This window comes from Macaca mulatta, chromosome 6, assembly GCF_049350105.2.
Source record: "Macaca mulatta isolate MMU2019108-1 chromosome 6, T2T-MMU8v2.0, whole genome shotgun sequence".
Classification (NCBI taxonomy): domain Eukaryota; kingdom Metazoa; phylum Chordata; class Mammalia; order Primates; family Cercopithecidae; genus Macaca; species Macaca mulatta.
In genome coordinates, this window is record NC_133411.1 from 86110292 (window position 1) to 86123737 (window position 13446).

The window sequence follows — 13446 nt, forward strand, 5'->3', positions numbered from 1 at the left end:
AGCTTTTAAAATTGCTGATGCCTGAATCTTCTGAGATTCTGATTTAACTGCTCTGGGGTATAGCTGAGCATTTTTAAGGCTTCCGAGATGATTCTAATGCACAGCCAGGGTTGAAAGTTCTGGTTTATACAATCTATCCTTTGTCCCAATGGTTCCCCAAACTGGCTGTGCCTAAATCACCTGTGCAATTTGTTTAACCAAAGATCCCTGGGTCCCACCCCACATCCACTACGTCAAAATTTCCAGAGTGAGACCAGGCATCTGCTTGTTACCAATTCCCACAGACGAGTGTAAGACACACCAGTCAGGTCTGGAAACTGATACCCAGGCCTTATTCTGAGTTTCCAATCTATCTTTTCTATCTATCTATCTATCTATCTATCTATCTATCTATCTATCTATCCATCCATCCATCCATATTTTTTTGAGCCAGGGTCTTGCTCTGTCACCCGGGCTGGAGTGCAGTGGCATGATCTTGGCTCACTGCAACCTCCACCTCCCAGGTTCAAGCAATTCTCCCGCCTCATCCTCCTGAGTAGCTGGGACCACAGGTGTACTCCACCGTGCCCTGCTAATTTTTTGTATTTTTAGTACAGATGGGGTTTTTTCATGTTGCCCAGGCTGATCTTGAACTCCTCAGGCCAAGTGATCCGCCCACCTCCAGTTTCATTTATTTTTTAAAAAATTATATATTTTTTCTAAATATTATTGACATTTCTTTTTATCCAAAAAGTACATGGATTTACAGTGCCATTCCATCTATACCAGACAGTGTAAATGCATATTTGCTTACTTATATTTTATCTATTCACAGAAGTTACTGCTCAGTAAGAAAATTTGGTGAGTGAAAAGTTGCAAAAATGCAATAGAATGTGTTTACCTTTCTAACCATCAGAATATTGCAAATATAAATTGACATCCACTTAATAGTAAATACTGTTTCTTCGGCTTCGTGCTTAAATGTGTTCATCTGTGTGTCATTTTAATTAATTTCTATTTCATTGTCCAGTTGACAGTGAATTAATTTTTTGCTAAAGCTGCCTGTCACTTAAAGGAGAGTACACTTGGGCGAACCATTATTTTCTGTAAAGAAAAAAGACAACAAAATTCTGGGATTTGGTGAAGAAAGGTGAACAATTAAAGAAAGCAGTGTCAGACGTGCATGTACACATGCACACACTTGATGAAGCTGGACCCCGTCACTAAAAAGGTTTCCATGTCCTCAAGAAAACTTCTGTCTCAAAGTCTTGATGTTATTGATGTTCCTTTCGATAAGAAGTGCTACTTATCTACAGTTGGCCCTTGAACAACACGAGTTTGGACTGTGCAGGTCCACTTATATATGAATCTTTTTCAATAAATATATTGGAAAATTTTTTTGAGATGTGTGACAATTTGAAAAAAACTAAAAGATGAACTGCATAGCCCAGAAATGTTGAAAAATTAAGAAAATGTTAGGTGTGTCACAAGTACATAAAATATATGTAAATATTAGTCTAATTTATCATTTACTATCATAAAATATACACAAATCTATTATAAAAATTAAAAACATCAACACTTACTTACACGAACACCACCGTCCATAGCACCATATGCAGTTGGGAAAAAATGTAAACAAACATAAAGATACAGTATTAAATCATAACTGCATAAAATTAACTGTAGTAATACTGTACTACTCAAATAATTTCTACAGCTATACTACTACCATACTACTTTAATAACTTTGTAACCACCTCCTGTTGCTCTTGTAATGAGCTCAAGTGTTGTGAATCTCTGCTTAAAACACTGTCACGCTAATCATCTCCCCATGAGCAGTTAGTCTCTCCAGTAAACTGCATATTGCAGTAAAAAGTGATCTCCTAAGGTTCTTGTCTATTTTTTTAACCATATTCAGTGCAATACCATAAACCTTGAATAACACCATGATACCCATAGGAAGTGGCACTAGTGATCATGGATGTCTTCCCAGGAAACAGAGAAAAGTCATGACATTACAAGAAGAAGTTGAATTGTTTGATCTTTTCAGTAGATTGAGGTCTATGGCCACCTTTGCCTTCCATTTCAGGTGCTTCATCTTGTAAAGAGATGATGTAAACTTAAGGTATTAATAAATACAGTATAGTACTGTAGGTGTATTTTCTCTTATGATTTTCTGAAGAACTCTTTTCTCTAGTTTATGTGATTTTAAGAATATAGTATATAATACATATACAAAATATGTGTTAATCAACTCTTGAGGTTATTGGTAAGGCTTATTGATAAGGCTTCCAGTCAACAGTAGGCTGTTAGTAGTTAAGTTTTTGGGGAGGCAGACGGCACACATGGATTTTCAATTGTGCAGAGAGTCAGTGCCCCAAACCCTGTCTTGCTCAAGAGTCAGCTGTAGTTTATTTTACCTTGCCACTTTTTCTCCCGCCTTTCACATTATATCTCTAAAGGCAGTGCTTGTATATTAAATGATTTTTCTCAACACTAAAAATGCTTAAATTAAGGAATGCTGTCAAGCATATTTAGACTCAACATTTGCATATCTTGAAAAACACATTTACTTAGAAAATGCTGTTCTGTTGAGGGGATTCATTTTTTTCTCCGTTTTGCTCTTTTGTGTTATGATAATGAAAAGGAGTTGCAACTGTTGTAAGACCTGCTTCTAAAAGGGTGTCTGCTTGCCTTTTCATATGCTGATGTTAAACTGGAATAGGTCAGTGCATAAGGGAAAACTCGAACATTTTGCTCGTGGTACCTACAATCAGCTTTTGTGCTACGAAATGTCCTACATTAATACACATCAGTGATGTGTATTTTTAGAGGGCTTGGTGCATGTATGGGGCACCATTTTTGTTCATTCTGAGCCTATCATTTCCACCCTCTCCATCTCCACAGCCTTAATTTAGGCTGGTGCTGTCTTCCCTCATCTAGACCCTGTGGGGTTCTCCCGCCTGACCTCAGACCTGTCTCCTCTGCTTGCCCTGATCCTTCCTTAGACACTTGCCAAGACAGTCGTCTAAATTTCCCTTTTATAACAATTTTGTGGCTCTCCCTGCCTTAAAAGACAAAATTGAACTCTCAGTGGGTATGAAAGGCTCTTCATAGTCAAGCCACAAAGCACTTTGCTATTTCATCCCTAACCGTCTGTGTTTCTCAATTCCCACGGTGCCCTCTGGCCCTCGAACGTGCTGTACTTGGCCACATCTCCATGCCTGGGTTCATGCCCTTCTTCTGTCTGCAACGCTCTTACTTATTCTCTCTTCTGCCTAGGAAACTCCCACTCATTAAGACCCAGCCCAAATGTTACCTCCTCTTTGAAGCCCCTCTGGAACCACCTCCCCTAAATCAAATGATAGTGAATTTTATTGTTTCCGACAGTAGTAAGTGTAGAAGTCACTCTAAATATTCAGTTTTGTTTTATAATATTTTTCCTTCATGCTGACCATAAATCCACCATCCCTGAGATCCTGATATCCTCGCCCACACAAAACTATTGGCCTCTTATTTATTCAAAATATGCTTATTAAATGCCCACTATGTGCCAAGTAATGCATTAGAATACAGTAGGGAACAAAACAAAGTCCTTTCCCGCCTATAAATGCTATTCTGGTGAAGCAGACAGACAAAAACCGAAGAGGCTGTGATAAGTCTGGGGAAGTAAAACAAAGCCTAGCGAAGAATGAAGGGGGCAGGCAAGGCTGTATTAGTAGCGTACTCTCTGAGGAGCTGACATTTGAACAGAGATCTCAATTAAGTCAAGGAAGGAGCTGAGCAAGTGTCTGGGAGAACAAAGTTCCAACAGCAAGTGCAGTGGGTCTGCTGGGAAAACCAAGACGTCCATGGAAATGAAGCCGACGCAGTTCCTTGCAACCGACTGAGTTGCTGGAAGAGAATTCCAGTCCTGTGTGAGAGAGGTGAACAGAGGAGAGCTGCTAATCTACTTGGAGGCCTCTCATGCTAAAAATAAATTCTTTTGCAAACTCTGTTTCCTCTTTCCCCTTCAGAGTTAACCTTTTTGTCGCTGTTTGTTTAAATCCACATTTCATCTGGATACAAATACTCAGACTTAGCATCAGTTGGCATTCCAACTAATGAGGGTGTTGAGTTCCATAAAGCTGTTGATTTATAAACTGTGGTTTGTTTAGTCTTTTATGAATGGTAGGCTTTATCCTCTCTCATTGCTCTTTCCCCAGTACCTAGCACAATGCCTGGGACATAGTAGGTAAACATGTTTTGAATGAAAAAATGATTTGAAGCTTAATATTGAGGTTTGAGGACAAAGACATCTACAGTGTATAAGTTTCTGGATATGCTCTTAGCATTTTTATCCTTTGAAACCTCAGTGGGTATGAAAAGCTTTGGATATAAATCCTTTCTCTTTAGGAAATAAAGAAAATAATCACTAAAATGAAGTAATTTTTAGGACCAACTTTATAGGTAAAACACTTAAGACTGTATTGCTTGATAGAATCTTTTCTAACTAGAGGATATAGGAATGAAATTTCCAATATTACCAGTTGCCTAAGAATAGATTTTAGACATATATTTCAAGACTTTAAAGCTTTAAATCCTTTTTTGGATAGAGTGAGAGGCCCTGCCTTATGCAAACCACCACTACCAACACCAGCTTCATTTTGAACAACTGTTTTTCACTTTCATTCCGTATGTTAATAATTTTTTGACTTATGTAGAGCTCTATTCCCCGATAGGTTGCTTTCTGCAATGGAGAGCACTGCTTCTTTAGAGAAAATGCCTGCTGCGTTTTCCCTTTTTGAACATTATGATGACAGCTCGGCAAGAAGTGACCAGATGTTAAAACAAGTGGCTGGTAAGCATTTTAATATATTAATTACCTAGATGAAATATGGCAGTTTTTGCTTGTTTGTTTTGTATGTAATGATATATACAAAAGATTTTGCATGCAAAGACATGTAACTGGAAAAACAAAAGTATTAGTTGTAAAATGTTACAGCTAGACTCTGAAATTGAGCATGAGACAAGCATCTCATTTCTGTGCATTTCCATCTGAAGCTTTATGACTTGCTTGGAGATTGAGGAGGTGGAAGGAGCCATGGAACCAAAGGGTCTCCTCTTTTTTTTTTTTTTTTTTTTTAAATTTAAAAATAGGATTTCTCTCCCTCTCTTCTTGAGAGTTGTTTGCCTCATACCAGCAGCCAGGTATAGAAGAAAAAGAAGTCAAATGTTTTTCTATGTGTCAAACAGATTTCTCTTTATGAGTGGTTTTCCCCTTTTCAATTCAGTTCTTTTCCCCTTTTTTCAAACTAAACAGATGAGCTTAGAGAACTATCAGCTCAGCACCATGATCTGTAGCCAGGAGCCTCCCACTCAGCTGTCAGAAGCATCCTGCCAGCTCTTCACAATATTTTTTAATGTGCTATTTTAACAAACAGGACAATGAAACTTATTTAGATTTTTCAAAGCTGCCATGTTTCAGTGAAATTACCAAGTTTTTCTTACTGTACAACGTGCTCAGATGTCCTCCTTAAAAGATGCTATCGTCTTCCAAAATCACCTCAAAGATTACAGCCATTCGGGAGGCTGAGGCGGGAGGATCACTTGAGCCTAGGGGTTCGAATCCAGCCTGGGCAACATAGTAAGATCCCCATTTCTAAAAAAAAAAAAAAAGAAAGAAAAAAAAAGCCCAAAAAACAAAAACGATGGCTGTTGTGTTTAAATTGATGATTAACTTTCATTCCTGTATCAAGAGTTTTAGTTCAGTAACTACTAAAAAGGCTACTGTATGTCTAAAAGACAGAAACAACACACCACCACACAACACACAAAAACCCAAAACTCCACCAGCCCTTTATAAAATTAAAAACTCGATCATTGCTCTTAATGGATTTTCTCTAGAAATGTCTCAAAACAAAGTGTTTTCTTGTAATGTCTTTAAGAGGGATCAGACTAGGGCAGTGATTGCAAACTAAAAAAGTTTGATTAACAGAGCTGGTCTTTTGCTTTTAAGGGATTCATTATATGCCATTGTTCATTTAGGAGGATATGCTTTTCAATACTTAATGGGCATTGAGAGGACATTTAATATACTTTAGAAGTCACAGAGTTAAAATGTCACAAAGCGTTAACAATTAACTCAGCAAGTACAAGTGGCAGTCTCTGTGGTTCGAAGCCTTTTATGGAGAGACTGATCTCAGAGCCATAAATGTTACTTTGTGCATCTGTTTCACAAAATTGGAGCCCAGGGTGTTGACTTGCTGCTAAATAGTTTTTGTTCATTTTGTGACACCTCTCGGAAGTCCTCACCTGTTACCTGAAAAGTTGATCTGATGACCCCCTACCTAAACTAAGCAGATGTAATGAGAAAAGGATGTGAGTTTTCCAATGAGAAGTAGCAGCCCATCCGATTTATTCCATGCTTACACAATGGCTGGCATTGTGGAAACCGTTAAGCATATCAAATCATCTAATCTCACCACAACCCAAGGAGGTAGGTTTTGTTATTCCCATTTGACAGGTGAAGAAAGGTGAGGAAAGAGAGGAATAGAAAAATGTTCTATTTTCAAGACAACACAACCGGTTGGGGTGTGTGTGGCAGGGGAGTTTGGCTTCAGAGTCTGCCCCACAGTGAAAAGGCAGAGTGCTGCTGAGAAAGGTGAGAGAAACAGATAGTGGATAAACAAACATAAATCTAGGCTTCCTGGATGCTGGCACCTGGGGATTTTTTTTTAATTGCGGTAAAATACACATAACTTAAAATTTACCATCTTGCCCATTTTTAATTGTACAGTTTAGTGGCATTAAGGACATTCACATTGTGTTACAACCATCACTGCCATCCTCTCCAGAACTCTTCATCTTGCAAAACAGAAGCTCTATATCCATTAAACACTAACTCTCCATATTCTCCCCTTCCCCTGGCTCCTGGCAGCCACCATTTTACTTTCTGTTTCTGTGAATTTGATTATTCTAAGTACCTCATCTAAGTGGAATCATATGGTATTTCTCTTTTTGTGACGGCTTTAGCTTAGAGTAATATCCTCAAGGCTTACTATGTTGTAACGTGTGAAACTTCTCCTCCTCTTTAAGGCTGACTTATATTCCATTGTATGTACACACAGCGTTTACATTATCTATTCATCCATTGGTGAATACTTGGGTGGCTTCCACTTTTTGGCTATTGTGAATAATGCTGTTCTCCTGAGGACGTTCCAAAGGCCAGGTTGAGTGGAAATCTGTATCTGACCACAGATTCCGAAGTCCAGTTTGGTTAATGCTTAACTCCCCAAATGTGGCGGCTCTTTTTGGGCACATTTCATCAGGCAGAGGAGTGATTCTTCTTCCCAATTCCTTAGCCTCTTATAATGACGCCCTAAACTTTCATTTTGATATTTTTTGGTATCATACCTTTTTTTTTTTTCTCAGACAGAGTCTCACTCTGTCGCCCAGGCTGAAGTGCAGTGGCACCATCTCGGCTCACTGCAACCTCCGCCTCCCAGGTTCAAGCCATTCTTATGCCTCAGCCTCCCCAGTACCTGGGATTACAGGCACGCATCACCATGCCCAGCTAATTGTTGTATTTTTAGTAGACATGGGGTTTTGCTCCATTGGCCAGGTTGGTCTTCTACCTCTGACCTCAAGTGATCTGCCCTGCTCGGCCTCCCAAAGTGCTGGGATAACAGGCGTGAGCCACCGCGCCTGGCCGGCATCGCACTTATTCAAGTTTATTACTCTGAAAGTGTAAACATAGTTGCTAAACTCCGGGTCTCTGATGTTGTTCTACCACATAAGAATTGTAAATTCAGCCATTATTATTAGATTATATCTATGGAATATTCTTATTCCCTTTTCATTTTAGAATTCTTTGAAAAGTAAAAGTATTTCCTGTTTCTGAAAAAAGGTGTTTTAACTTTAATGCTTTTGGGGGAAGGAGCACATTAAAACAAAATTTCTAACTTACGTACTTTGCTTTTTCTTTAAAATTAAGTGGTTTTCTTGGATCAATTAATCAGTTTTTAAGTTTGTTAATTTACCTGAGAAAGAGAGATAGAAATGTGAAAGATGTTTTCATTTTTAAAAAGCAGATACAGCTCCACGTATAATTCATAGGGTAAAAGGGGGAGCATTTTCATTGTTCACGCCTCAAGTAATTCTGAAATATTGCTTCAAAGTTGATCAACAATCGTTGAAACATTCCACTTGGTCCTTTTATAGACCTGGGGAGCATGAAAATTTACTGAACTACATTGATCTGGACAGACTCATTTAGAATGTGACATCCATTTCCTGCTGGGAAGACAAGCAATAAATTCCAAGACAGTATGAGGGTCTCTGACCTGTGATCAGTCCCTGGGGAGGCGCTCTCACCAGCGACCTCTGCCTCAGCATGCAGTTTGCTCCACAGGTCTTACCTCTGTGGCCTCTGTGGCTTTCCAGATGGTGGGTCCCTCGTTCAGCCCTCATCTTCAGGAGCTTCCTGCCTCGCCCCTCTGTTTCCTATGCTCCTGCCAAGGCCCCTTTGCTTTCTGAATGTTAACGCTGGTTACCTGTCAGCCACTTTGCTAAGCACTTGATAGATATTATTTGCTTCTTATAATGCTCCTGGGAGGTAATGCTTTAAAATGTTTTCTCATTTTAAAGATGGGGAAACTGAGGCTAAGGTAACACAGGGGCGGATCTGGTGTTTGACCTTGGGCCAGCCACTCTGCACTGAAGTCCATGAACTTGACCCTTCTCCCCTTCTGCTTCTCGTTTTTCACAACTGTGTGTTTCTTCAGCTCTTTATTGCTATTGCATCTTCCCAGTTTGTCTCTTTTTGTTACATTCTTTAGAACCATTTATGTTTTTCTCATTTTTACCTTCTTGCTGAACTGACCTTTAGTTTTCTTTTCCTTTGGTGTCCACTTTTAGTAAAGTAATCTCATAAAATTTGGCCCGTATTATTAATATTTCAGTAAACTTATCTCTCAGGAAATTGTTGACTGGAAAAAAATAACCACAAAAAATAAATGTAAAAACATGCTATTGGGCTGGGCGCGGTGGCTCATGCCTGTAATCCCAGCACTTTGGGAGGCCGAGGCGAGCGGATCACCTGAGGTCAAGGAGTTCGAGACCAGCCTGGCCAACACGGTGAAACCCTGTCTCTACTAAAAATACAAAAAAAATGAGCTGGGCGTGGTGGTGGGCTCCTGTAATCCCAGCTACCAGGGAGGCTGGGGCAGGAGGATTGCTTGAACCTGGGAGGTGGAGGTTGCAGTGAGCCAAGATCGCACCACTGTACTCCAGCCTGGGCGACAGAGCAAGACTCCACCTCAAAAAAAAAGAAAAAAGCATGCTATCTTTTCAACTATGGGAATAATCTTTTTCTCTAATTTGTAAAATATGTTCAAAGATTTTGTGTCATAAGTTTTGGGGGAGAATTGCATAGAAGCTTGATTTATGGCGTTGCATATACCATTAATGTTTGTATGCATAATCATGAACTTTACAAGTTTCTAGGAAAACATTCAAGGATTTTGTTGTCAGTAAAATTCAGAACAACAGAGTTATACTAGATGTCTAAAATGTACGCTGAATCAGTAGGCTACTTTTTCTATAGTTTTTATATTTTGTTTAATTTTTAAAAAGTTAATAATTTAAAAATTGATAGGCGTAGCCATATTGGAAAGACAAAATGGGATGGTCGTTTCAGAAAGTGTATTTTGATATTTTATTTTTGCAAGTATTTTTCAGGCTAGAAGACATACCAACGATATCTTAAAAGGGTTTCATTTGCCTCTGTTGTGAATATAGAATCTATATTGATACAGAATGATACAACCTTGGTCATCTAGCAAAGCATGTGTTTTGTTTTGAAGGATAAGCAAGTCAGTTGTTGCCTCCTCTAACCTACATGAGTTTATTGCTCCAACTATAGGGCTATAGAAGAGTATTCTTAAGTGATCCCATTTTGTAATACATTTTTGTTTATTTCTGTGTGTATCATATATATGCACATGTACAAAAGCATAGAAAACATTGCTGAGGGACACACATTCAACTGCAACAGTAATTACATCTAAAGAATATGGCTGCCATGGTGGCTCACGCCTGTAATCCCAGCACTTTGGGAGGCTGAGGTGGGTGGAATCCTTGAGGCCAGGAGTTCAAGAACAGCCTGACCAACATAGTGAAACCCCACCTCTACTAAAAATACAAAAATTAGCCAGGTATGATGGTGCATGCCTGTAATCCCAGCTACTCAGGAGACTGAGGCAGGAGAATTGCTTGAATCCGGGAGGCGGAGGTCGCAGTGAGCTGAGATTGCACCACCGCACTCCAGCGTGGGTGATAGAGCAAGACTCCATCTCAAAAAATAAAATAAAAGAAAACTGGCCAGGTGCAGTGACTCATGACTGTAATTCCAACACTTTGGGAGGCTGAGGTGGGCAGTTCACCTGAGGTCAGAAGTTCGAGACCATCCTAACCAAGATGGTAAAACCCCGTCTCTACTAAAAATACAAAAATTAGCCAGGCATGGTGATGGGCACCTGTAATCCCAGCAACTTGGGAGGCTGAGGCAGGAGAATCGCTTGAACCTGGGAGGCAAAGGTTGCGGTGAGCTGAGATCGCGCCACTGCACTCCAGCCTGGATGACAGAGTGAGACTCCGTCTTAAAAATAAATAAATAAATAAAATGAAAAAATGAAAAAATATAATTGGGGTTGGGAGTTCGGGGGAACAAGGAAGCCCTTCTACTTTTATACCATATATTTCTATATTGTTTGAATTTTTTTCAACAAGCATAAGTAACGTTTGCCCAACAAATTAATAAAAACAGCATTAGTTACAATAAATCTTGTTTATATTCCAGTTCCACAGCCTCCTAGATTAGAACCTCAGGAACCAAATTCTGCCACCAGCACAACGATTGCAGTTTATTGGAGCATGAACAAGGATGATGTCATTGATTCATTTCAGGTTTACTGCATGGAGGAGCCACAAGATGACCAAGAAGTAAATGGTAGGATTGCTAACACAAATACAAATGCATACGCATATTCAGGCTTCTTCATGTGAAGTATTTAAACATATACCTGTATTGTGACTCTTCCCACAAAGCATTTATAGCCGCTTACAAAACAACAACAAAACCCCAACAACTGTATAATGAAATAATAACTACAGAAGCAAAATTTGGGAATCGAGATCAAGGAAAACAAAATGGCATACATATTATAATGGTCAACACGAATATTGTAATTGAGATTCACATTTGGCTTTGAGCTCTCAGAATAACAGGCGCAATGAAGTGGTTCTCATTTTCAGAAAGGAGGTAACATACCAGAGTTTCAAGGAAAATAAAGTTTTAATCGGTACAAAAGCCTGAAAGACAAGTGTCACGTGTTCCACTTTTAGGGAAGAAGCCATAGAGAGGACAGTGTGATCCACAATGGTCTGAATGCAGATGAAGCATGAGATGTCATGGGTGGCAGTTTCTCAGGTCTGTCTTTGCTAAAAGCCACCAACAAGCCACAAGGTTCATTCAGTGTTCACAGTTCCCAAGGCATGGGCCTAGGTATGATGGAGTCTTCCTGTGTCCCCAGTTAATGTGTGGATAGAAATGAAAGTGCTTAGTAGGGTGAATGGACGGTATGTCTTACAGCTGAGCCTCTGTAAGTATCTCTCGGCTCAGAAGGACTTCTCAGAAGCCCTGGAAGCCAGGCAGTTTGAGGTTGTGCTTCCTGATGAATCAGAGCTGGGAGTGCTGCCGTTCTGTGTTGCTTGTTGAAGACAGACCCACATACTATGGAAACCAGATGAGCATGTGGCAGGCTTGGCGTCCTAACTCAGGTGCCCAATTTGTAATCAGGAATGAATGGTAATATATTATACTATTACTAATATTTAAGTCTTTTGAAATGTCATGTGATAATTAATTTAGAAAAAAGTTTAAAAAAGCAATTATAGGCACGCTGTAAAGTTGGCTAAATCTAAATCTGTAATGTAATGACTCGTGTTTTATTGACCTATTTCCACATGCCTGTTACAGCACAACCAAGTAAATGTTACTATCCCTGTTTGCAAGTGAGAAAACTGATGTGAGGTTAAGTAGTTTGCTCAAGGCCTTGTAACTTGTACATAACAGGGGCAGGGGTCAAACACACATCTTTCAAGCTCTGAAGTTTATTCTTTCGTTTGTTTGTCTCTGTGTGTGTTTTCTTACACCATACTTCATCTCCATCTATTTCTAGCTGCTTTCTGAAACACCATGGCTCTCCGAGACCCTTCTTATCAAATAGCTATTGCTTGGAGTACTTTTTTTTTTTAGTGGGTTTCCTCCCCACCCCTACTCCAAACACTTCCCTATCCTGTGTCTCATTGTTTCTGTGCCCTGAACTGTGTTAATAACAGTTAGCTAATCTGATAATCTAGTCTGTGATACCGTGCCATGTTTAGTAGGGTCTCTAGTCACATATGTTATGTGCATTGTTAAAGGGAGTGCTAGGGTAATAGGATGTATTAGTTCATGCTCACACTGCTATAAAGACATACCTAGGACTGGGCAATTTATGAAGAAGAGGTTTAATTGGCTCACAGTTCCACAAGGTGTACAGGAAGCATGGCAGGGGAGGCCTTAGGAAACTTAGAATCATGGCAGAAGGTGAAGGGGAAACAAGCACATCTTCCCATGGCTGGCAGGGAAGAGAGAGAGAATAAAGCAGGAGGTGCTACACACTTTCAGACAACCAGATCTCTTGAGAACTCATTTATGAGAAGAGCAAGGGAGAAGTCCACCCCCATGATTCAATCACCTCCCACCAGGCTCTTCCTCCAATACTGGGAATTACAATTCAACATGAGATCTGGGTGGGGACACAGAACCAAACCGTATCATAGGACCTTGCCTAAAAGAATGATTCCAGTGAAAACGCAGACACAGATTCTGGGTTATGGGGGAAATATTCTTCAGTGTACAAGTCCTTATGACGTTCTTTAAACTGAACTTTCTGTCCAGAAAGTACAGCTCATTGGAAAGGAGAAAGGCAGTTGAGAGACCTGCTAAGTTGAAGAGCTCCCGATTTTCTTCTAAAGAAACAGTCTGGGTTCTTAAGTGGAAAAGTTTTGAAGATGTGACATTCAAGAGTAATAAGAGGGGGATAACTGAAATTACCATAGGCAAAATTTACACAGAAAACCATATGTTTTAAAGGAGATAAAATTTCAGTAAGAATAATCAAATTGGCCCAAATTGGTAGGTTTGTTCAGAATGATATTGAATAATGTTTATTATTAAAATATTCAAAGTAAAATAATTTTTAAAATTTTAGAAGAAAAATGTCTTAATTGGACAAAGTTACTTCTTAGAGTAGCTTATGACCTATCAAAGTTATTTAAGTATTTCTATAAATTGTGGAAATCTCTAGTGGAAAGAATTATGGAATTCATGAGAAGGAACCAGGATTTGAAACCTGGAAGGTCATACTGAATACCAAA

At 39.3% G+C, this 13446-nt stretch overlaps 1 protein-coding gene across 2 annotated transcripts in view; it reads left to right on the forward strand.

Annotated features, from left to right (window-relative positions):
* Positions 1-13446, forward strand: part of CMYA5 (cardiomyopathy associated 5) — a 104224-nt gene that overhangs the window by 58932 nt on the left and 31846 nt on the right. For both annotated transcript variants that reach the window (XR_003730381.2, XM_015140329.3), the window contains 2 exons: positions 4704-4822; positions 10823-10972. Coding sequence is in view for 1 of the 2 variants with exons in the window: in XM_015140329.3 (XP_014995815.3) it covers positions 4704-4822; positions 10823-10972 (269 nt within the window). In the remaining variant the exon portion in view is untranslated. The remainder of the gene's footprint in view (positions 1-4703; positions 4823-10822; positions 10973-13446) is intronic.